At 43.1% G+C, this 27,001-nt stretch overlaps 1 protein-coding gene across 3 annotated transcripts in view; it reads left to right on the forward strand.

Annotated features, from left to right (window-relative positions):
• Positions 1 to 15,900: 15,900 nt before the first annotated feature.
• LOC126365851 (transient receptor potential cation channel trpm) overlaps positions 15,901 to 27,001 on the forward strand; it is a 1,785,347-nt gene continuing 1,774,246 nt past the window's right edge. For 2 of the 3 annotated variants that reach the window (XM_050008509.1, XM_050008510.1), the window contains exon 1: positions 15,901 to 16,881. In XM_050008509.1, the coding sequence (XP_049864466.1) occupies positions 16,843 to 16,881 (39 nt within the window). In that variant the 5' untranslated portion in view covers positions 15,901 to 16,842. The remainder of the gene's footprint in view (positions 16,882 to 27,001) is intronic. The other variant, XM_050008512.1, reaches the window with a different exon arrangement.

The following is a 27,001-nucleotide window of genomic DNA, read 5'->3' on the forward strand; positions in this document are numbered from 1 at the left end:
TGAGGAAGAACAGTCCAATGAAGTTTTGTGAGCTCCTCTCGGGTGGGCATACTTCTGTGAGGCCTATAGTTTTCATGGAGAAGCAGACGTTTGGTTACATTTTTGTGGCGACGAACACGCTGAAGGTATTTCTTCAATTTCCTGCGAGTAGTACAATACATCTGAGAGTTGCACCATGAGTGAGGACATCAAACGGAATAATTCTCTCAGAGTGCCGAAAGTTTGTAGCCATGACTTTACGGACAGAGGGTGCGGCATTGAACTTTTTTTCGGAGGAGAGGTGGTGTGCCACCACTGCATGGATTCCATTTTGTTTTCGGTTATCTACGTATAAAAAAAATACTTTAAAAAGTGAATACAGAAGGTACTCACATGTATCTGAATTTTGTGTAATTGAAAACGAAATAATACAAATTTAACATAAACTACATAATCTCTTAGTGACGTATGCTGTATGTTGTAGGTTACTATTGTAACGTGGCAGCATTAGTATTTTTGGCGATTTTTTGTAAGAAAGTGTGATTCGTTTTCTACATCCCTTCCTCTCCCAAAAAATTACCCTTAGATGAGATCCTGGATACCTATACAGAATCGTATATCGTAAACAGGACAAGAATCATTGTAAACTGGATATTGAATGTATAAAGTACGCCAAGTTGAAAAGGAGGCTCTTACTGTAGAGGCGTTGTATGTAAGCCCTGTGGATGAGCGTTTTTGCCGAGAAAAGGTGTTATGGTATTCCCCTTTGTAATTTCTACATTCCTGGAAATTTTTTTCGCAGTTCTTTGCACAACGCATTTCTCCCAGGCAGCAGAAAGAGCGGTTATCCAGTTTCTTAGCGCAACAGGGGAGCATGCTTCACAAATTTATCGCATGATGGAAGAAATGTACGAATAGCAGTGTCTCGCACACTACACAATATTCTGGATGTCAGAACTGTGAGGCGGGACATGGGAACATCAAGCACATTCAACTCTCTGGGCAGGCACACGTGGTCACCGCTAGTGCCGCGATTTCAGCTGTGGAGGAGCTCATACAGTAGAATCGTTGGGTCACCACAAGTGAACTGCTGAACTGCTGATAAGTAACAGAACTGTGCATCGCATAATCCAAGAGAACCTTATTAATGGCAACGTCTGTACGCACTTTGTGCCCAAACGTCTTTCAGAGTATCAAAAGAAAAAGGAACGCGCGTTCGCCTGACACATCTGGTGAGATACGCACAGCAAGAAACTGAATCCATTGTACAGATAATGTGGCATGTGATGAAACGTGGTGCCACCACTTCACTCCTGCCACCAAACGGATGAGCGTGGAGTGGCGGCATCCCGTCTTCCTCCATCGAAAAAAATCCCACTGTAGCCCAAAGGCCGGAAAAGTTGTGCTCCGTTTATTTTTCGACGAAGGACCTCTACTCTTAGACTGGTTACCGCCAGATACAATAGGTAACGCTGAGAAGTTTTGAAACACGTTGCTGAAGCTCAAACAGGCCATCAAGAACAGGTGCAGGAGTAAGCTCTCGTATGGGATAGAGCTTCTCCTAAATAAAAGTAGGCCACATGTGGCGAAGATGACATTCAGTCGCCTCCAAAAATTTCAATATGAGGTCCTGGAACAGCCAGCCTTACAGTCCCGACATCTCTCCACGTGACTCGCAAATCTTCGGCTCCTTAAAGCAATCTCTGAAAGGTCAAAGGTTCATCTCTCACAAACTGTGGGAAACTGGATTCATCAGCAACACAGGAGGTTCTACACTGAAGCCATCCACTCGTTTCCTAGATGCTGGGGTCGTTACATCAATGTCAGTGACAATAGTGTACAGTTGTACTGTTCCAAAGTAGCTGTAATTACAATATTGTCATTAAAATTTATTTGTATAAATTGTATTATTTGGACATTCCTTATATACCAATAGTGGAAACAAGACAGTTCAGGGTAAAAGCAGGGTCGTTGTATGGGTAGCGCTGTGATGAGATACTGAACTTTCCTACAGCACGGAAGAAGAGATAACTGGCAGCCCAGCTGCCTTTCACTGAGGTGACGAAAGCGTAATACCTCCTAATATCGTGTCGGACCTCATTTTGCCTGGCGTTGTGCAGCAGCTCAGCGCGGCATGGACTCAACAAATTGTTGCAGCTCCCCTGCAGAACTGTTGAGCCATGATGACTCTATAGACATCCATATTTGCGAAAGTATTGTCGATGCAGGATTTTATGTACGAACTGACCTTTCAATTATGTCCCATAAATGTTCGATTCGATTCATATCGGGCGAGCTGGGTGACAAAATCGTTCACTTGAAATGTCCAGAATGTTCTTCAAACCAAATGAAGCAATTGTGGCCCGGTGACGTAGCACAATGACTTCCATAAAAATTCCATAGATGTATCAGATCATGAATTCTATGAATGGCTGCAAATTTCTATTCAGGGATCGGTTGAGACGGACCAGAGGACCCAGTCCACTCTACGTAAACCCTGCCCACACAATATGGAGAGCAGTGCCTTGTTGACAACTTGGGTCCATAGCTCTGTGGGTCTGCGGCACACTCGAACTCTACCTTCAGTTCTTACCAACTGAAACATAGACTCATCTGACCAGCCCACAATTTTCCATTAGACTGGAGTCCAATCGATATGGTCACGAGCGATCTTACTTCAGCAAAGGAATTCGCGTCGATCGTCTGTTGCCATAACCCATTAACGCCACATTTCGCCGCAGTGTCCTAAAGGATACATTTGTCGTACGTCCCACATTGATTTCTGCCGTTACTTCACGCACTGTTGATTGTCTGTTAGTACTGATAATTCTACCCAAACGCCGCTGCTCTCGATCGGTAAGTGAAGGCCGTCGGTTACCGCGTTGTCTGTGGTGGGATATAATGCCAGAAATATGGTGTTCTCGGCACGCTCTTGACACTGTGGATCTCGGTATATTAAATTACCTAACGATTTACGAAATGGAATGTTGCATGCATCTAGCTACAACTACCATTCCACGTTCAAAGTCTGTTAATTCCCTTAGTGATGTCATAATCACGTCGGAAACCTTTTCACATGAGTCACCTTAGTGCAAATGACAGCTCCAGCAATGCACTGTCGTTTTACTCCTTGCGTAGCCGATACTACCGCCATCTGCATATGTGCTTATCGCTATCCCATGATTCATGTGAGTAGAACAGCCCATGTGACACACCGGTTCCGCCTCCCGTGGGTGGACGCCTATGACTATCTTAATAGGACGGAGCTTTCCTTAGTCATAGTAGGGTATTTGCTATGGGCGTGGATAGTTAACCTCTTGTTTAGGATCGTTACAGATGAGAGAAAGAGCGAGTGAATGAGCGAGTGGGGGCGGGGATGGGGGCAAACGTACAGAACTGTGGACGTAGCCAAGGGATTGTTTACACGGCGCGAGAGCTTTACTCAAACGGGAGTATTTACAAGGAAGACACTGGGCATCGGAAAGACTCTCAGAAATTCGAGAGCTTACGTAGTAACATGGTTCATTCCTCCTACTTAATATGAGATTGAATGCGCACTCAGGTAAAAACAGAGAACTTTGGAAGTCAGGGCGTCACCGAAAGTCTTTATCCACGGGCGAAACCGTAAACGGAACAGGAAGACGGCAGAATTATTCTGGAACACCACGCAGAGTCCGCTACAAAAAGTACGGAGTTCGGAGGTATGCACACGTAAATGTGTACGGGATATTTTCCTGTTATGCGTTTCAGTACTTTAATCTGTGACATTCCTCTCCTCACACTGGTAATGATGTATTATATTAAACATTATCTGGAAAAGAGAGAAGTGCAGTGATTCGCAAGTAAATAAAATTTACGTGATATTTAACAATGACAGTGCGTCTCATGAAATGTTCATTTCAAGTTGGTTATTCAACAAATTTGTGTACAGAGAGTGATGAACTACATGCTTGAAAATGTAGATACACTTTCGCACGATAGAGAATGCGACTAATGTCAACTCATAGCGTTTAGTCTGTGTGTTTTTCGTCGATTTTGCAACGTACATTTGACTATTCTCATAAATTTCAAGACCTGTTTTTCACTTTCTTTACTTTTATTCGATTTGCCTACAGAGGGAGATGAATCACTAGAGAGCTCCTCGGGGAGTGATAAAGTGCAGGATATATATGCGATTGCAGTCTTTCTCGGAGTATTCCACTGATGAATTCTTCTCGGGTTATCAGCCGAGTGGTGGCGTCGTCTTGTTGCAACGTTTCAATGAATTTCGTACCCATCATATTCGTCAGAAGATGGTGGGTACGAAACTCATTGAAACGTTGCGACAAGACGACGCCACCTTTCGGCTGATAACCCGAGAAGAATTCATCAAGTTCTGGATAAATTTAATAGCGCTGGATAAATTAAGTAGTCTTTCCATAAATAACCATTTCCTATTTGTTAAATCTTTTTTTAAGGCTCTTTGTGAAAATTTGATAGCTCCATCGAGAGGTGGCTGATAACGTGAACTGTTCTGTAGTGGAAGGTAAAGTCTTCTGGGTTGTCAGGCAGTCTCTGTTGGGATCATGTTCAGGATCTTGTAGTGTCCACGGTTCACTTAACACTGAATATATACCAACAGCCACCTCGCGATGTCGCTATCAAAGGATTTTCATAAAGAGCCGTAGCAAAAACATTTGCCTTCAACAGCCGTGAATAATTACGCTTAGTACAAGTCCTTTAGATTATCAAGAAAGTTACAAGATAACTGTGACCACTACAGGAAATTGTGGCAAAATGTCACCAACAGTGGAATTAAAAGAGCCGCATTAGGACAACTAAATTTAAACGCTCAATTAGAGGCAGTAACAGTTAATAGCTGTCTTCAGTCAGCAGTACAGCAAACTACTTACAGTGAAGTGCAGACGTAAAATTAGTTGGCCAGCTGCTTTACAAGGACATAAGGTACGTCTGTCGAATGTCTGATGTGCCTCCTCCTCCTTTTACATCTTTTTTATTGAGTAAGCTGTGAACTTACAAGGGGAGGCCGCCAATTGTGAAATTCAGATTCGATTCATACTGCGTTTAATAATAGCTCATGGCCAGAGGTGTAATGTGGCAAAGTATCAAGATGCACTTCTCAGCCGTTGTCGAGAAAATCGACAGTTAAAAGAAACCGTTGCGGTAAAGTAGTCTCTATGATTAATAGTTTTCTACAGCGTCGTGGCGCAGCAGTAAGCGTCGGGTTCGTAATGCGAAGGTCGCCAGATCGAATCTCGCGCTATACAACATTTTTTTTGTTTTTGTTATTAGTTTTTGTAATTCAAATATATATATATATATATATACTCCTGGAAATGGAAAAAAGAACACATTAACACCGGTGTGTCAGACCCACCATACTTACTCCGGACACTGCGACAGGGCTGTACAAGCAATGATCACACGCACGGCACAGCGGACACACCAGGAACCGCAGTGTTGGCCGTCGAATGGCGCTAGCTGCGCAGCACTTGTGCACCGCCGCCGTCAGTGTCAGCCAGTTTGCAGTGGCATACGGAGCTCCATCGCAGTCTTTAACACTGGTAGCATGCCGCGACAGCGTGAACGTGAACCGTATGTGCAGTTGACGGACTTTGAGCGAGGGCGTATAGTGGCCATGCCGGAGGCCGGGTGGACGTACCGCCGAATTGCTCAACACGTGGGACGTGAGGTCTCCACAGTACATCGATGTTGTCGCCAGTGGTCGGCGGAAGGTGCACGTGCCCGTCGACCTGGGACCGGACCGCACGGATGCACGCCAAGACCGTAGGATCCTACGCAGTGCCGTAGGGGACCGCACCGCCATTTCCCAGCAAATTAGAGACACTGTTGCTCCTGGGGTATCGGCGAGGACCATTCGCAACCGTCTCCATGAAGCTGGGATACGGTCCCGCACACCGTTAGGCCGTCTTCCGCTCACGCCCCAACATCGTGCAGCCCGCCTCCAGTGGTGTCGCGACAGGCGTGAATGGAGGGACGAATGGAGACGTGTCGTCTTCAGCGATGAGAGTCGCTTCTGCCTTGGTGCCAATGATGGTCGTATGCGTGTTTGGCGCCGTGCAGGTGAGCGCCACAATCAGGACTGCATACGACCGAGGCAAACAGGGCCAACACCCGGCATCATGGTGTGGGGAGCGATCTCCTACACTGGCCGTACACCTCTGGTGATCGTCAAGGGGACACTGAATAGTGCACGGTACATCCAAACCATCGTTCTACCATTCCTAGACCGGCAAGGGAACTTGCTGTTCCAACAGGACAATGCACGTCCGCATGTATCCCGTGCCACCCAACGTGCTCTAGAAGGTGTAAGTCAACTACCCTGGCCAGCAAGATCTCCGGATCTGTTCCCCATTGAGCATGTTTGGGACTGGATGAAGCGTCGTCTCACGCGGTCTACACGTCCAGCACGAACGCTGGTCCAACTGAGGCGCCAGGTGGAAATGGCATGGCAAGCCGTTCCACAGGACTACATCCAGCATCTCTACGATCGTCTCCATGGGAGAATAGCAGCCTGCATTGCTGCGAAAGGTGGATATACACTGTACTAGTGCCGACATTGTGCATGCTCTGTTGCCTGTGTCTATGTGCCTGTGGTTCTGTCAGTGTGACCATGTGATGTATCTGACCCCAGGAATGTGTCAATAAAGTTTCCCCTTTCTGGGACAATGAATTCACGGTGTTCTTATTTCAATTTCCCGGAATATATATATATATATATATATATATATATATATATATATATATATGTGTGTGTGTGTGTGTGTGTGTGTGTGTGTGTGTGTGTGTGTGTGTGTTGAGTTGGTTCAAAAACGGCCTGAACCAACTCAACATAGCAGCAGACGCTATAAACGACAATAAAATTCAGAAACATCATTAAGAAAAGTAAACTACATGAGATACAATGTGACAAACGAACAGGCATAAAATGGACCGAAGAACGCAAGCAAGATCACAGCCAGAAGAAGAATGAAATATGGGCAGCCGAAAAGGCAATCAAGGTGAAGCCGAAGAAACAAAGCCGACAAGAAGCATGGACAGAGGACCGGAAACAGAAACACAGCGAGCGAATGAGGGAAGTTTAGGCAGCAAGGAAGGCAGCAAAAGGAACTGGCCATGTAGTTTAGTCCAAATGCGCTCTGTAAGGGCAAAACACCAATAATAATAATAATAATAATAATAATAATATAAAATATTAATGAATTTCTTATGGATATTGGTGAAGGCGGATCGCTCTCCAATTGTACCGCCTCCATTTTTCCGTTTGTTTAACAGGGTGTACCAAAGCTCTCACGTCCGCACTTATTTTCGACGATGTTATAAGTTGCGCTAGGGACCGCATCTACCTTCTTTCGAAGTCAGCAGACTACTACGCTGTTATGCGGCGGCTTGTTTCGGCCCATTCAACATCTGTCCTTCAAGTGTAACGAGCGAGTAACGGAGTTTATATTTAATACCTGCCACAGCAAATTTGTGTTCGTGGGGTTTCTATTCTAATTCGAACGTTTGACTTACGCTATACGTATTCGTTTCGAAATATCGTTTCTACGTCTTCCGTTAACTATACTTGATTAACATTATGAAGACAATTAATAACATTTGTGAAATACAACTTTGTTTGCGGAAAACATAATGATGTTCGAAGTCGCCAGTTTTTCCATGACAAACGACTTTCAACACCTTATTATATGCATAATTGTTGCAACTGATCGCCGGAAATGTGTGTGTGTGTATGTGTGTGTGTACACACATTTGAATTACAAAAAACAAATACTAAAAAAAAAGTTGCATGGCACTAGATTCGATCCGGCGACCTTCGCATTATGAACCCGAGCGCTTACCGCTGCGCCACGACGCTATGGAAAACTATTAATCGTAGAGAGTATTTCACCGCAACGGTTTCTTTTAACTGTCGATTTTCTCGACAACGGCTGAGAAGTGCATCTTGGAGCTTTGCCACATTACACCTCTGGCCATGAGCTTTTGTTACGCGCAGTATGAATCGAATCTGAATTTCACAATTGGCGGCCTCCCCTTGTAAGTTCCACTCGGAGCCTCCAGACAGGACGATACATCAAGGCCTATTTCCAAACTCTCTCTTGAATTCCGAACAACAAATATTATGAAATAACCGTTAGCTCCCCTGCAATAGAGAAACTGCATTATTCAAGTACAGGGTGTTTCAAAAATGACCGGTATATTTGAAACGGCAATAAAAACTAAACGAGCAGCGATAGAGATACACCGTTTGTTGCAATATGCTTGGGACAACAGTACATTTTCAGGCGGACAAACTTTCGAAATTACAGTAGTTACAATTTTCAACAACAGATGGCGCTGCAAGTGATGTGAAAGATATAGAAGACAACGCAGTCTGTGGGTGCGCCATTCTGTACATCGTCTTTCTGCTGTAAGCGTGTGCTGTTCACAATGTGCAAGTGTGCTGTGGACAACATGGTTTATTCCTTAGAACAGAGGATTTTTCTGGTGTTGGAATTCCACCGCCTAGAACACAGTGTTGTTGCAACAAGACGAAGTTTTCAACGGAGGTTTAATGTAACCAAAGGACCGAAAAGCGATACAATAAACGATTTGTGTGAAAAATTTCAACGGGCTGGGAACGTGCTGGAAAGGTAGGGCGACCACATATGGCAACCACAGAGGGCAACGCGCAGCTAGTGCAGCAGGTGATCCAACAGCGGCCTCGGGTTTCCGTTCGCCGTGTTGCAGCTGCGGTCCAAATGACGCCGACGTCCACGTATCGTCTCATGCACCAGAGTTTACACCTCTATCCATACAAAATTCAAACGCGGCAACCTCTCAGCGCCGCTACCATTGCTGCACGAGAGACATTCGCTAACGATATAGTTCACAGGATTGATGACGGCGATATGCATATGGGCAGCATTTGGTTTACTGACGAAGCTTATTTTTACCTGGACGGCTTCGTCAATAAACAGAACTGGCGCATATGGGGAACCGAAAAGCCCCATGTTGCAGTCCCATCATCCCTGCATCCTCAAAAAGTACTGGTCTGGGTCGCCATTTCTTCCAAAGGAATCATTGGCCCATTTTTCAGATCCAAAACGATTACTGCGTCACGGTATCTGGACATTCTTCGTGAATTTGTGGCGGTACAAACTGCCTTAGACAACACTGCGAACACCTCGTGGTTTATGCAAGATGGTGCCCGGCCACATCGCACAGCCGACGTCTTTAATTTCCTGAATGAATATTTCGATGATCGTGTGATTGCTTTGGGCTATCCGAAACATACAGGAGGCGGCGTGGATTGGCCTCCCTATTCGCCAGACATGAACCCCTGTGACTTCTTTCTGTGGGGACACTTGAAACACCAGGTGTACCGCCAGAATCCAGAAACATTTGAACAGCTGAAGCAGTACATCTCATCTGCATGTGAAGCCATTACGCCAGACACGTTGTCAAAGGTTTCGGGTAATTTCATTCAGAAACTACGCCACATTATGGCTACGCATGGTGGATGTGTGGAAAATATCGTACTATAGAGTTTCCCAGACCGCAGCGCCATCTGTTGTTGACAATTGTAACTACCGTAATTTCGAAAGTTTGTCTGCCTGAAAATGTGCTGTTGTCCCAAGCATATTGCAACAAACGCTGTATTTCTATCACTGCTCGTTTAATTTGTATTGCCGTTTCAATTATACCGGTCATTTTTGAAACACCCTGTACCTCTAAAACATGAAAAGATATGTACCAAAGAGCGGGCCAAGGTTGGTGGGGGTAAGAAATATAAGCGCTAAGAACGTTTTACAGCAGTTAGAGCATGCAGCTCCCTAGGCAGAAAAAGAAAAAAAGAAAACCCGGAGCTTGTACAGGCGTCGACAAGACGCGCCACTCGGCCGTATGATAATATAATGCCAAAATCACGAATGGTAAATTCAATGACTAGCTGACGTTCGCCACAAGCAGCGAAACGTGCTCAAAACGACTGGAGAGAGCCCAGTACAGAAACAAACGAAGGAATAATGAGCCAGGGCAGCCACAGGAAAATAACTCACAAACTGGGAAGATAAGCAGCATGTCTAGGGCCACAACACTTGTTTATTATATTCATAATTGCTGTCCGCTACTGGAAATGGGCATTCATCACAAAAAAGGACAGTCCTGAAGTGAGACCATTACCAAGCCAAGCTTGCGTCTCCAAGTGTCTGAGAGTTTGAATTCCATTCGACACCTCAGCACTACCAATACACACCGCAAGCCAGGCTGCCGACATCTCGCGACGTTCAGCCCACAGGGATGTCAACACACCCACAACAACAGCGTAACCTGAACCGTGCACAGTTCCGCCGCAAGACAAGACTCCCCTAGTATGCTGCGCGCATCCATATACTGCAGAGCGGCGTCGCCTATCTGCCTTTGGCGGGAATGCGTCCTTCGGTTACCCAGCAACGGTATCTATATGGAAGAAATGAGCTGGGCTCAGTAGACTAATGCTCAGTAGACTAATGCATATCACCACAGTTTGTCAGAGCTAATGGTAAGTCTAGGCGTGAGGACAACTCTGTGCCTCATTCATTTTAGTGACAAAGCAAGGTACCTTGTTAGACATTCAGAGCAAATGAAAACTAAAGCAATCAGTATTAGACGCGTTTTCGGAGGGGGGGGGGGGGGGTAAGTTCAAAGAAAGAAACTAGGGAAATGTCAAGGTAATAATGAGAATCATTCGTTGATAAACTTGACTGTACTATTTTATTTCGTGAACGGGGTAAAGTATAATAACGATGTTTTCGGCAAATGACAAGGCGCTTATGGGCATGTGGAACTGTTTTGTTGTTAATGCTTTTAACACTTATGTAAAATGAGATCTCGAAACAGGTACTGCACTTTTTTAACGTGACAGTTTGCTTTTTGATGGCATTCAAAAGCTCCTGAAAAGACGAATACAGTGATACAACTTTTGTTAATCTTGCTTTTGGAACTTTTCACTCAACTATCTGAGGTAGGTGCTCAAGCTGAAAGGTGAGGTGCTGGAGACACCTCCAGGTGAAGCTCTCGTGCCAGGCTCTCCTATTATATGGAACCTACACTGATAAGGTCAAACTTGTTTTCTCTTGCCTTTGCTGTGCAGTAAACTGATACAGGGTCACCTATGATTTTGCAAATCTTTCAGAAAGCCGAAACACCAGATCTTTTTTTCATTTCTTACGTAAAATTGCACCCATAATTACTAAAAGGAATGCAGTGTTACGAACTGTCATCACGTAAAGTGACACACTGTTTTATTTAAGGTTTAGTTTAGTTGCTAGTCCAGAGCAGATTTTTGTACAGTAGTCATATCTCCCTGAATACCTTTCTCTTCGCGAGTTATAGGATTTCTTTACATCTTGTATTTGGCTTTTAATAGTTCAAGTGCCGTACTGGGGTTACCTAGTGAAACCGCAGAAATATTCTGATGATTACAAAACTGTTTTATACACGGTCAAGGAGTTACTTAACAATAAATAAGCCGGTTCTAGGCGCTGCAGTGTGGAACCGCGAGCCCGCTGCGGTCGCAGGTTCGAATCCTGCCTCGGGCATGGATTTGTGTGATGTCCTTAGGTTAATTAGGTTTAACTAGTTCTAAGTTATAGGGGACTAACGACCTCAGAAGGTAAGTCCCATTGTGCTCAGAGCCATTTGAACCATTTGAACAATAAATAAGCCTGCCACAAACACGTATTTGAACAAACAGCTTTAATCGGCCTAAATTACTTGACGTATACTTCTGAAAAAAAGCTTTTTTCCATTGTTGCAGTGTCTGAATGTTTCAGTCCATTTCCTTAAGAGAAATTACAAATTCCTGACGACATAAAAGAATTCCACTTACTAATGAATCTGATTATACCCACAGCTCATTTTCAGTTCAAGTTTGAACCATATGTAGTCCATTTCAATGTAAAATATTAAACAGGTACCAGTACGTGTAAAAATTTACTTTATAAATGGTCTAGAGGAAAAGTAATATCGCTCGCTCATGTCGTAATTTCTATTGCTGCCTCAGTGCTTGAGTTAATCATCCGTCATTTATCTTAAAATTATATATTTTAACAAAGGAAATAACGAAACAAAACAATTTATGACAAAAATAAAGCACAAAAAACAACTAATATCAACCATAAAAACCACGACGAAATGAAATATGGAGATCTGCGCAAGGCTATGTATGGGGAGGAAATGAGTCTGAGGATCATGTGATGAACAGACGGATGACGTCAGGCATCAAAGATTTCTTCCCGAGAAACCTTCGACGGTGACCTGGCGTGATTTGAAGGGACAGGCAATATGGATGCCGATATCTCGAATACATTACAGAATGTTTTGACGGATTCCGGAAACAGCGATCGTGTGAGACCCAACTCGCTCTATTTGTTCATGACACCCAGAAAATATTAGATACAGGCTCCCAGGTAGATGCCATTTTCCTTGACTTCCGGAAGGCGTTCGACACAGTTCCGCCTGATAAACAAAGTAAGAGCCTACGGAATATCAGACCAGCCGTGTGGCTGGATTGAAGAGTTTCTGGCAAACAGAACACAGCATGTTGTTCTCAATGGAGAGACGTCTACAGACGCTAAAGTAACATCTGGCGTGACACAGGGGAGTGTTATGGGACCATTGCTTTTCGTAATATATATGAATGACCTAGTAGATAGTGTCGGAAGTTCCAGGCGGCTTTTCGCGGATGATGCTGTAGTATAAAGAGCGGTTGCAGCATTAGAAGTTGCAGCGAAATGCAGGAAGATCTGCAGCAGATATGCACTTGGTGCAGGGAGTGGCAACTGACAACATAGACAAATGTAATGTATTGCGAATACATAGAAATAAGTATCCTTAATTGTATGATTATATTATAGCGGAACAAACACTGGTAGCAGTTACTTCTGGAAAATATCTGGGAGTATGCGTACGGAACGATTTGAAGTGGAATGATCATATAAAATTAATTGTTAGTAAGGCGAGTGCCAAGTTGAGATTCATTGGGAGAGTCCTTACAAAATGTAGTCCATCAACAAAGGAGGTGGCTTACAAAACACTCGTTCGACCTATACTTGAGTATTGCTCATCAGTGTGGGATCCGTACCAGGTCGGGTTGACAGAGGAGATAGAGAAGATCCAAAGAAGAACGGCGCGTTTCGTCACAGGATTATTTGGTTAGGCCGGTATTACACTATCAAATTTCTTTGTCAATTATCTTTGTCCAATATCTTTGTCAAAGATATTTGATGGTGTAATAGGGAACATTGTCAAATGTCGTACAAAATTTGATCGAATCTAGGGCCTCGCTGTAGATTTGATCAAAGAAGTCGCTTGTCTTCTGTTCACTGCAATGTGACATATTACCGCATGGAGCGACAGCATCGCTGCAGCATTCTGTCGTCTCTACTGTTTTTATAAACATTGCCGGTAAATACAATTGGTGTGTGCCGACAAGAGCAAAATTAATAGAGATGTATGAAGCTGATGAGGCGCTTTACAACGTGAGGCACGCTGAATCCAAAAATAGATTAAGAAGATTGGAGACCTGACCTGACCAGACCTGACCTAACCTAACCCTTTCCTGTAGCAAGAAATCGGAGTATTACAGTGAGCCTGTCTTCTGCAGATGTAGCAGTTCTTAAGTGTGGCAGCTTTGTGATATGCGGATACACTTCACTGAGCACATACAGAAATGTATGCTCATCCATTCTTAAGTAATTAATGTACGACTTGACATCCTCCACTATAAGCTCACGTAACAAGTTTTGTTGAATGCTTTTATCGTGTCGTCGTAAAACCCAAGGCTTCACCCAGGTATGTTTTCTTTTTTTCCCCCGCTTCTCTTCCGCATGTGCACACAGTGCTATTGTGGTACATGCAACTGCTGCGGTTAATAACAAGTTGTTGTTGTCAGCCATCTTGAACTTTGGCGAAAAATATTATGACAGTGTAATACCCCTTCTAGCCCTACGTCAAAGATCTTTGTCAAATAGATTTGACGGAGTATTTGATCACATCTTTGATCAAATATTTGACAAAGAAATTTGATAATGTAATACCGACCTAAGCGTGATAGCGTCACGGAGATGTGTAGCAAAATCAAGTGGCACACTCCGCAAGAGAGGCGCTGTGCATCGCGGTGTAGCTTGCTGTCCAGGTTTCGAGAGGGTGCGTTTCTGGATGAGGTATCGAATGTATTTCTTCCCCCTACTTATACCTCCCGAGGAGATCACGAATGTAAAATTAGAGAGATTCGAGTGCGCACGGAGGCTTTCCGGCAGTCGTTCTTCCCGCGAACCATAGGCGACTGGAACAGGAGACGTAATGACAGTGGCACGTAAAGTGTCCTCCGCCACACACCATTGGGTGGCTTGCGGAGTATAAATGTAGATGTAGAACGTGAGGTCACGTGGCAGCCAGTGTGAATTGGCCAAAACAAGTTAGGTGTGTCGTGTAATGGGGCTAACGAAAAGTTGGCAGCTTCAGACTTGTACGCTTGGGGAAAATTGTATACTATAGAACTGTATACTAAAGACGTATCGTGTATTAGCAACGCCAGGTCTGTTGCAAGCAGAAACGCCTGGGCGTGCTTATCACTATAAATCTCTTATTTTTGGAGAAAACGTTTAGTATTGTTTTGGATTCTGCAGTTTTATTTAGACGAAAGATTTTCGTACTATCGTAAAGCTACAAATGAAGATCATATCTCTGTATTACTGAATCCTGTCGAAACAAACGTATATCAATATCAGAAGACGCTTTGCCCCATTGAAAGCTTCGGAAATTTTACATTCAAGTAACTATATTTACTTGATCCATTTTGCTATCGAAACTTTCCCCAACCCCCTTACAATGAAATCGTTGCTGTTATTTATTTATTTTCGTTTGACATCGTCACTAGAAATGTGAACTAATTTACATGTGTAAATGTCCAACTGTTGCCAGTCATTAGATTACAGTCATTTTCAACGAAAGGAATTCTAAACAGGAGAAAAAATAGCTTCATACGGCTAAAATACTGCTGAGCTTAAACTTTTTTAAACATGAACACTAGAAAAAATAAATATTCCCCTCTTGCAACTGAAAGGAGAAACTTTATAAGATAAAAAAAATTTTATTTGATAAAACAAGTATCTCTCTTTCGCCTCTTCTTCTGTCCCCCACCCCCTCCCCCAACGTGTACAATCGCAAGATATTTCATTAACATTCGGTGCTCCTCACCCCATAGTCAACCGAGATACCTAAAGAAGAGCACCAGTATGTTCACAGTTTCTTGTAAAAGCCAGTACAAACGTAACTTCCTCAGATTTACAAATAAGGTAAAGAAGCACGAATTCTGTTGCTGCTGGACCATGAAGTTGTTTTTGTGTGTTAATCCTTAAAACAGGTGGAAATTTAAGTTGAGGAGTACACTATTTGTTAAGAAGTGTAATGACTTGCACAATTGATTGCAGAAATCTCTCAGAACAATGTGTTTTGGTCAACTGCCGCCAATAGTTTCACACTTTCCTTTGTCAGAGAGGGAGACACCACCATTATGAGTATGCCTGCAACAGACCTGGCGTTCGCCGTGCCTAGCTGACGTGACGTCACGTCACGAGCAAGCGCCGAGGCCTTCCTTTGAGTCGTGTCGGTATTAGAGGCTTTACTGACTCCCTCGCGACGTGGTTGGGCCTGGTTTATGTTCAGGCAAATGACGGACAGGCGCCACGAGTAGATTTTTACGAGAAGGTAGTACGTGCGAAGCGAGGGCGAAGTACCCGCCGCCGCCGCCGTGTTGTGCATAGCCACGCGGAGGCCGGCCACGCTAGCGCACGCCGTGCGCGCCGCGTGCACTCATCGAGAAGGCGGCGCAACAAATGCCGGTCGGGGCAACAGCTGCCTGTCGCACGCGGCCGCCAGTGCGCTGCCGGCAGCCGCGCGGAGAGGTCGACGGTGCTGTGTTGTCCGGCCGTCCCACGCTGGCGCTGCGCTCCGCGTCTTCCCCGTGGGGCACGTGCTTCCGCTCACGTGCCGCCGTCGCTTCGCGTACGAACCTGGGACGTCACCTGCCTGACCCTCTACGGAATAAAACGCCGCCTGCCCCCCCAAAAACAACTTCACTTCCTTCTGCAGCCGTTCCCTCTCTCGCGCCGTGACACCAGTTATTTCCGTCGATGACTCCCCTCTCCTTTCTAACACCGCCGTAGTTTCTCTCTCGAAACTTGCTGCCGTCACATTTGCGATGTAAGTGTTTTTCGCTTACAAGTTCCGCGCTGCGGTACATTGCGTAATCTCGATATCGGCGGAAGTCGGCGACAACTGCGCAGTGGAGTACCAGGAACCACGCGCTATAGCCGCAGTAGGGAACGTAAAACGCCTTTGGGACGCCTCCGGCGTAGGTGGCGCAGCATCGAGTGGCGGGCGCGCCGAACAGAAACTTGGCAGCAAGGACGACCCCGCGGACCGAGCTAGGAGCTCATTCCCACCAGGTTGCCGACTCGTTGGCACGCGCCGTAGCCTGCGTGGCTAGCGGTACCGCTTCGTCACGTTGCCGCCAGCAGAGACTATCCCAACCGCAGCTGCGCGTTCTTATCTTGCCGCCTGGTGACTCGGAAAACGGCGCCGCGTGCACCGCTAGCGTCTTCCGGGCCTGCTGCTAGTTATGGAGTGCGAGTGCGGTGTTAGTGTTGTGGTGATTGTTAATCGTGCGACGAGTAGCGAGTGTGGATTGCGAGAAGAGCCCCGCTTCATTGCAACTCCGGGAGCGCCGAGACAAAGGAAGTGTGCTCTGCCCGGCCTTCACCTGGAATAACAGCTCCCCACCGTTCCAATCAGCTGACCGGACAGCCGCCACCAGCCATGGTGAAGTCCAAGAATACAGGAACCAAGGCCAAGGCGGTACGTACCGAAACCGATATGCCACAACTGGTTTGTTGCAACAAGTACTTCGCAGGCACAGCACATGAAATTGCTCGAGAGTCTCTCTCTTTCAAGTACGCCTAGAATAAACACTCCACAATCGCTTCTATAGCAGCATAACTACAGATATTTCAAAAGTTTGTTTACGTTGTCCACAATCTCAACGTTTTTTGAGAATGAAAACAAGGTTCAAGTAGGTCATATTCTTTATACTATCTCTGGAATTGTCTAATTTCAACGGTGGGTCGTGCTCAACCACGTATCTTAAGCTGCCAGCTTAGGCTTAAGATACGCTGAAAGTTCCGATTATGTGCTTGAAAAAGACTCTCGGCTGCAATTGGCAAATTACGCGGATAATAAAAAGAATACAGCGTACTTGGATCATATTTTCATTCTCATAACAACAGACAGTTGTGACCAACCCTTATGTACTGTTACTTCGTTTACATGAACTAGTTGCCGAGCGGAACATGATTTATACACTGGAGATCGATCACTGTAACAAGAAGATTGAAAACAAATATGTTGCTTTCTGCAATAATTGTAGGCCAAATTGAGTTTACTTTCTCAATGTGGCAAAGTGGACACAACTGGTGTTAAAATCATACAGGTAGCTTTGATTACCATTTCCTGTCCGTCACAGAGTTAAACACTGTTCGCTGTTTGCTTCATTATTTTGAAGTCTTTTTCGTGTTCTGTGTATGAATATTTCATCTACAGACAAGCCTGAGGTTACTTCAAAACTAACTCATGAAAGGAAACACATATGATAGTGACTGGTTGCAGTGGTCAGTTATTTTGTTCCATATACACTTAGAGTTTTCTAAAAAAATTCATAATGTATAAACTCGTTTGTTAAAATCTATTTTCCAGGCGCATTTCATGTCCAGCTACGACTGTCTTATGATTTGCATCACGAGTTACGATACAGCTCGTATGTGTCTTATTGTGTGTAAAGTATTATTTAGATCCCGCGGAATCGGGTCTCAGATATACAAAGGAGTCAATGATGTACATTTTATTTAAGTGAAATGCAATAGAATGACTAGATTATTCTGAAAGAGTATAATTTAATTTTGCTAATATTAATTGTATTAAAACCTAATATAGTAATTCCGAGAGTTTCGTGGAGATATTACCCACTTGTGTAGAAGCAGCGATGCATCTGGAGTTTCTTTAATTTAGTATCTCTTATTGCCCATACAACATTTGGTTCGTATTGCAAACTTTCGAAGATCAATTTATTTGCCAAAATCGCTATGTTAACATACCTAATGGATTACTAGTTTCGGCAATATGTATTCCCATCATCAGATCCATAATTACAGCATTCAGTGCTCACTCCACTCTGTCACACGAGGATGTGTATAAAAAAAGTTGAGGCAATACAGACATGCCAGATGTGCTATCAGAATGTATGTTTAACGTGGAGCACGAATTGCGCGACCATGTGCCTATTGTATAACCCTCATGTGACAGAATGGTGTAAGCGTTTGTATCGTATAACTACCACTGCCCGGTTTTATCGATTTGAGAATGGAAGTATAAATTTCCGAAACTAGTGGCACCTTAATTGTCTTAACATAGCGATCTCGGAAAATAAATACGTTTTCAAAACAAAACAAAAAAAAGACTACAGTGCAGAATTATAGATCCTCCTGCATTGAGTGATCATGTCAGACAACCATAGCATTTGGTGTGCTCCATAAAATGTGCTCCGACAGGTTATTAAGATAAGTGTGTACGTGTATCTGGCCCCATATGAAGTCTTCGCATTGTTAGTGAAAAAGGGTAAAGGTAGTAAAGAAGTCCATGGATATATGCATTGTAAAAGTATTATCAAAGTATAAGGTTTTTTGAAAAGATTTACTGTAAACAATCGATACCCAATGTTAGTCTACTGTATTAAGAATTTATAAAATAATATTAAAACCATTCGCTTGCAAATTAGTGAATTTCGTTTCGGTTCTCAAAGAGATATTCATGACATAGTAATTACAACTTGTTGTTTGCACTTACATTTTTCGTCATTCTTGAGACAAATTAGACGTGACAAACCTGAGTCAATTTTCATCACGAAGCTTGCCGCATTTCGTTGCACGTAATTAAAATTACTGAAGCTCTCAAAACAAAGCTGATGGCTACAGAAACATCGTTTCCAACATGTGTAAATTAAAAGATAAATGTTAGGCGCAGGTATGACGTAGTTACTCGAAACTGGTCCGGAAGAAATAAAAAAAGGGACAAATAGCTTCTTTATTCTGAAGAAAAAGTGCGTTATAGATCAGCACTTGAGGTTTCCTTCAGCTTTACTCCAGGAAAGAAAAACAAATACAAGTTCTTAGACTGATGCAGTTATTTTTCCTCCAACTTTTTTTTTGTTTTTGTTTTGTTTAAGATAGGGCGTCCGTTGATCAAATGCTTCCCACTGCAACGGCGAGCTACTGGCATTTTGAGGCCACTGGCGTGATATACGGAAGACTAGCATACGAGGTCCCGCAGTGATGCAAAATTTAGCTATCACTGCAGTATAAATAAATAACATTTGACAAATTCTTCTTGTGATTGCGAATCTCATTGAAATATATACACAGAAGTCTTCGAAGGGCACAAGTGATAGCTATTCGCCTAGTGATCGAAAGGTTTTCCCAGAAATCTAAATAACCAATCGTGAAGTTGAAATAATTCTTCTTTCCCACTGGTGAAAGTGCACTTATGCCAAACAGAATTGTTTTGTGCCCTAAAAAAGTTTCATCGTAGCTGTCTGATATTTAGTTAGGGGGTGTGTTACGTTCCGAGCGACTCCGTAGAAATTGTCGGTTTCTCTCAGACAGCAGCGCCTATGTGTAAAATTTATTTGACGAAGCACGGATTTGCTGCAAGATCAACTCTGCTAATTGTAGCCTTGAGACACTTTAATGACATACAGCAGCAAAAACTACTGAGCTTTGCTGTTTTATGATGTGTTATTCCTGGCCTAGTTTTCGTCGACTTGGCATTTTCTAGCAAACAAACATGCAGAAACAGTAACCGTTCATCGATAGTCTTTTCATTTTCAGGAGCTCTGTTTGAATTATCTACGCCACAGAAAATTCTGTGTGTAAATAGTTACCGATACTAGAAGAGAGAGACCGCTAAGATTTATTTCAACCAGAAAGCACGGAAATGTGACTAAGAGATAACTTACTTTCTTGTAGCTACTTTCGCCCAATATCATATCTTCCAGTTCTAAGCCCTAAGTCAAGTTACACCATCTATTGCTGGGAACTAAGTTTGAAAGTACTTGCTTCTCTATCAACTGATTACAGCCACTTATGCAATCCTTCATTTTTTGTATATCTATTTTGTGTATTCCTTACATTTCTGTATATGTAATGGAACTTAAAAATATGAAGAAAATTTCATTAAATTCGATCGTTCACAGTGGTTTGTCGCACTGAGTAGAGAATGTTGTAACTCAGTGTGTTTCAATATTGAACCTTTCTCATCCAGTCGATAGCTCTATTAGCAGTGACTACCTCAGCCTAGATTGCTACACACATGGTAACCTGCACTGTACTTAGTGGGCGAAAATTTACGTACACTGTGCATATAAGCCTGAATGTCCACTGTCTAACGTTTTTGACTGCACATGTTACTGTAGTTTGGTTTCCTTCATTTTAGAAATATAGAGCACTATCGATATGTTAAAAATAATACTAATAATAATGTAAATACGCTAAAAATATGCGTAACGGAGTTCAGTCACCGGGTACTAAAACAGATTCTGAGATACAATCAAATGATGTTTCTGGCGTAGTTCACAGTGAACTAACTTAGTTGTCTTATACGTTACAGCTAGTAATGTGTAAGAGTGTATCGACGAGTGACAGGCAAGGCGTAAAGAATGTAATGCGAGGCATAACGTTTCTCTAACACCACCGAAATACTTAATGTTGCTAAATATAGAAATTATCCTTGTAATCATATGGTATTTCAATAATTACCCCACAGTCTGCTGATACGAATACTGGAGCTCCCCAAACGAAAATCGTAAGCTTCGGGGAAGCAGGCCTAGGCCAAGAGAACGTGTCGTAAATATGTAGGCAAATGTGTGTTCCGCAGTGTATTATAATTTATTGAATCCACGTAATTTATAACACTAAATATGGCGTGAAAATGTTTTTATTTCATATTTTCAATCAAGAAAGATACTTAATTTCGCTCCCTGTTCCCAGCAACCCGATTTGGAAAAGTCTGCAATGCCGAATAGGTAGTGAATCTCTTCGTAAATGGTAAAGACTCCTAATATGTGGCAATGTCTTTCGCATCAGCACTTTCCCATAAATCATGTCTGCTACGGTAGCATGATCTAGTTTCGAAATGCTATGGCAAATTTTGTCCTGCGTAATATACTACCTGCAGGACTGTATGCGCCGTTCATGAATGACACAACACAATAGGATCAAACACGAGATTTCTAATACTCTTTCGTTCCTTATATATTCTTGTATCTGATTGCAACTGAAGTTTGGATCCCACACATTCCCTTACACCACTTTTTACGATCTGGTAAACATTTGTCTTACACACACCAACATAAAGTGACGAAGCTCGCATCTTTCAAAAGTATTTCTGCGAAAGCAGAATGACGATTGTTGGGTGTTTGATCCTTTGCTGTAATTGTGTTAGCAAAAATAGATATCATTTGGGGGCGCAGCGATGCAAATTTTCCTGGAATGCGACTTTAGTCATACAATTGCCTTCGAATAAATCAGTCAACGGAAATTTATGATGTACTTAAAAAAATCCTTTATAATACATACAACGATAATAAGTGCATCTGTTTCTCAGTACCAAAACTTGGCACTAGGGTTTTTCCGCCAAACGCTGCTGCAGCTTTTCACTTCTTGTTGGTCAAGTATTGCGGCACAGTTGTGTAATAGTTTCGCAATATCCTCAGCTCCGCGAACTGAGAGCAGACCTATCTTACGACTAAGGTTTGTAACTTAAAAGTGGCCTAGACAGGTGTTCAGACGGCGCCAAAGATCATAGCCTCCTGATCGTTTAGCGACCGACTGCTAATGATGCACGCCGTTGCGAAATGTGGTGGCGCTAGACAGTGGCACGGATTTCGCGCTACTTAGCGCAGCGGTTTGTTTCCATGCCTCATACTCTTTCCAATCTGTGAATAACAAGAACCTCTTAGAGAGGCGACTGAAGAACGTGCTTGATTGTTTGCTGTCTTGTTATAGCTCCAGATGGACAAACCCAGATTAAATAAAGCAACAACATATAAAAATCCCTGAAATCTTGTCAGTCGCCTACACAAATACTGTGAAATATATGTGTAGGTTAACATGTTCTTAATTTTGATGTGTTGTGTATGCTTTGCAAACAAGTTCACAGTTAACCAAAAGAATTCTTTTGCACACGCTCACAGTCTCTTTTTAGCTGGCATCAAGACCTTGACGGTACTTCCGCCGTTCTGTAGAATCCTTCGTGTTGTGTCCTTGGCCCGTCTGAAACAGGTGAGTCAGCATTTAGGCACAATGAATCAGATTTTGCGCACAAGACAATGAAACGAGGTTAGAATTATCCATCACAGATGTCGGGCATAGGATTTTACTGTCATTTTCATTAAACTATGACAGGGTACTGTAGATGACAGTTGTTTGTTTTTAAATGATAGCTTTGGCTTCTTCCACCTTGACACCTACTTTAGTGTAAATTGTAATGAATGTGGAAACGATGCAGCTCATGTCCCGAAAGCACTTTATTATGGTGTCCGTGAAGATGCGTTAACTGTCAGCAACTCCGTTTCAAAACAACGTCATATTCCACTTATGGTTCTCTATATTTTACTACGTATTGTTGCAGTTTTGGTATTCATGTCATTTTCACTATCAGTTTTGAGAATTAGGCGGTATAAAATCAGAGTATAAGTTATGGAAACATGGCCGTATTACGATATTTTCTATCCTTCCATATCTTGAATTGGTATCGTACAACGGCGAAGTGGTTTCTTCTTGAAAATTCAATTAATACTGAAACTGCAATAACACGTGACGAAATGTAGACAGCCACAGGGAAAGATGACCGTATAAAAAGGCCTTGGATCCGTTCCTCAAGATGTGGAGAAGTGTTTCAGGATGAACGAAGACACGTATTTTTTTAGAGTAAAAAAGCTGAAGCAGTTAAAAGAGAAACAGTACAGAAATATTGCGAGTTCTTGTAACTGCAATATATTATTGAGACCACAGTAAGTATCTAAACACTCATGTACAGTAGTAGGCTACATTAATTACATCATCGTCGTTGTTACAGATTTGTAACATTCAAATCCACTTCTCTCTTCTGTAGCTGTTTATCAAGAAAATTATCTTTTTAAAAATTTTGCATAAGGATCGATTGTTACACAATTTATTAGAAGGAAATCGCTTTCCTTGTCATGGAAAACATTCGATATAATACTCCAGAGACAGGTTTGGTTTCTATATGTTCGACTAAACTCGCACAGGTATGCAGAAAATCGGTACATGGTCTCAAGCATGTGTTCGTCCGTACGCTCGCGTAACCTGATCCATCTTGAAACAGTTTCGACGATTCCACAAATTTACCTTACAGGTGCGCAGGCATGCTTGCACCCAGTGCTTGATCATGCGTGCATTCCAAGCTTGCAGTTACCTGCGTGGACGCCAAGTCCGGCTCCAGCGATTTTGCTACCCGTACGGAATTTTCAAGCCCTTCCCCCGCCCGGCCTGAATCCTCCTTAAATTTTCTGACACTGATTTTTTTTAACAGTGCCACTCATCCATTACGTCTTATTTTTTTCACATATCGCATTTTTTTGATGTGTGTACATCTTTAAGGCCTGAGGCAGGTATGGGGCACCAACCGGTGAAACAGAAGAAACGTTTACAGAGTTTTACAGTTATTAAATTTTGAATTATAACTTCAAAACTGAGCGAGGTGGCGCAGTTGTTAGACACTGGACTCTCATTCGGGAGGTCGACGGTTCACTCCCACGTCCGGCCATCCTGATTTAGGTTTTCCGCGATTTCCCTAAATCGCTCCAGGCAAATGCCGGGATGGTTCCTTTGAAAGGGCGCGGTCAACTACCTTCCCTAATCCGATGAGACCGATGACCTCACTGTCTGGTCTCCTTCCCCAACAACCCAACTCCCATAACTTCAAAATTAATAATACAACCAAAACTTTTGTCACTCGCATGATATATAAAGAAAACCTGTTCACTTTTTCTCGTTCCCTGAATAGAAGGGAGTATGCAGTGCGATACGTGTAGCAACCACCACAGCTTATCATCGCATTGTCGACATCATCGTCGTCGCTTCCGCTGTACAAAAGTGGAAAGTCGAAGGACAGCGAGTGACTTACACATAAATGGTTTATTTGTAGAAAAAAAGGTATAAACCTACAGTGGCTATTTAGTGTGGCTGTAGTACATGAACGAAAGACAGTTGTGATCGAATATCGAGAAGGCGTGCTTTCCGACATGCCACGGCGATGATTTATGGCCCAAAACAAGCATCTTTGACAGCACTTTCATTTATTGTAGCGAGAAGTAATCATTATAGGCTAAATAAAGTGTGAAATGAGGCAACAGTTCGTGCAATGCATTTTATTTTCTTCAGCCACAAAACAAGGGTTGACTGGTTTCTTCGCAATATCTTAAACTGATTAAGATTTCAGCTCCTTGATAAAAAAGGGAATGGAATGAAACTTACAGACAAAACAGGAAAAAGCTATCTACAGGACTGTGACAAGAAGAAGAGCAATATAAATGGTGTAACAGACAGATACGAAGAAAGAGTAGTGGTGGTGGAAGGATACCATACAGCTTTTCACGTTTAAATGTCCCTTAATCACAACGTCTGGATTGAAGAGATGATGGCACATGAGGGGGAAGTGCATCTTTTATTTATTACAATGTATTTTTCTCAGCGATTCTCCTGTAGGTATTTTAGGAATTGTCAGGCCTTCATACGGTGACGTTTAATTTCATCTCTTTATTATAACATTTGTTTGCTTCTGTAGGATCTTTCAAGCTAAGGTAGGTAAATTTCAAGTGTTCTACAGCCTGCATGGTAGGAATGTAGTTGCCAACACTACTATTTTGAAAGATGCAACTAATGTGACCAACTCAAACGCTCTCTTTGTCATCTGTTTCACAATAACGTAGACAATTTCCAGTAATACGCTAGATTTTATGAATGATTTATACTTTCAACTTACTCTCACACTTCTTCATTGTCGTTTTTAATTCGTTGTTTTGGAAAATATTAAAATTTAAGACTTTGCTGCCCCCCAAAACCTGCGTGGCTGGGCGGTGACACGACTCGCTCTGACCCGTCTACATTCTCGTATGGATACAGTAGTTTCTCTTGTTGGTCAACATATCAGTTAGAAAATGGCCAAGTTACCCATTAACGTCAATTTCTGGTCTGTCACTGCGGAGTCTCCGGAGCACGTTTCGTAACTTCTTACTTCTGTTGTGCGTTACTGTTTATTTCCGTCTTGGTAACTAATATTAAGTGACTAAATGTATCCAGTAAAGACTGTAGTGATAAGGGCGGAGGGTTATGACTGATGTCTCCCTACCCCCCTGTGTAATTTTTAAATTCCTAATAGTAAATTGTTAATTACTGATGTGAGTACACGTAAACAACAAAATGTTAAGTTGATGTAATGCTACAAAAAGACAGCGAGAACGTGAATGTTACTGCCAGCACGGAGCATTCGTTTCTAAAGTAGAACCAGATGTTCGGAATGTAACGCATCCAGAGGTCTGATCAGCATCAGCATCGCTCTATGGCGTGACTAACAGGGACATCGCGCAAATAAGTACGCCAGCAGAGTCGCCCTCCTGGCGGTGAGACGAACCATTTAACACAAACAATACACGGCGTGAGGGGGTACAGCTGCGGCTGGGAATACGCAGACGGTAAACAGGCGCTACAATATCACTTGTGGGTACGTGAAGTGTGTACAATAGGAGTCCTTGACTGTACGCCACACACACACACACACACACACACACACACACACACACACACACACACATTCTCTTACGTTTTTGGGAAAAAATCTGAAAGCCGACATTAATGAGTGTTACAAATCAGTAATGCTTGAAAGTGCTTTCTAATTCCGTTAAAAAGTACACACTTAGGTAACAAAGGTCATGGGATACCTCATGAATTCCTTTAGTGCCTCCTTTTTCCCGCAGCAACTCGACGTAGCATATACTACACAAGTCGATGGAAGTCCCCTGCAGAAATATTGTACCACGCCACCTCTGTAGCTGCCCAAGACTGCGGAAGTATTATCGGTGCTGAATTTCGTGCACGGAGTGACCTCTCGATTACATCTACATCTACATTACTACTCTGCAATTCACATTTAAGTGCTTGGCAGAGGGTTCATCGAACCACAATCATACTATCTCTCTACTATTCCACTCCCGAACAGCGAGCGGGTAAAATGTTTGATAAATGTTTGATGAGAATCATGGCGGGTAATCTGGGTGGAAAAATCATTCGCTCGGATTGTCCAGAATGTTCTTCAAACCAATAGCGAACAATTGTTCAAAAATGGTTCAAATGGCTCTGAGCACTTTGGGACTTAACATCTGAGTTCATCAGTCCCCTAGAACTTAGAACTACTTAAACCTAACTAACCTAAGACCATCACACACATCCATGCCGAAGGCAGGATTCGAACCTGCGACCGTAGCGGTCACGCAGTTCTAGACTGAAGCGCCTAGAACCACTCGGTGCCTACGGCCCGCTGCGAACAATTGTGGCCTAGTGACATGATACCTTTTCGTGCATATGAACATAGTTTTTTTTTATTTTTGGGAACATGACGTCAGTGAGTGGCTTCAAATGTTTTTCAAGTAGCCGAACATCCAAAGCACAGTCCGTTCCATATAAAGACAGCCCATACCATAATGGAGCCACCACCAGCGTGGTGGATAACTTGAGGCGATGGCTTCTGGGGACTCCACCACACGTGAACCACAGCGCTTACCAATTGAAATCGGGAGTCATGCCCCCTGGTCATGGTTTCCCATGAGTCTAGCGTCCAGCTGATACGGTCA

The sequence above is a fragment of the Schistocerca gregaria genome, chromosome 4 (genome assembly GCF_023897955.1).
Source record: "Schistocerca gregaria isolate iqSchGreg1 chromosome 4, iqSchGreg1.2, whole genome shotgun sequence".
Taxonomy (NCBI): domain Eukaryota; kingdom Metazoa; phylum Arthropoda; class Insecta; order Orthoptera; family Acrididae; genus Schistocerca; species Schistocerca gregaria.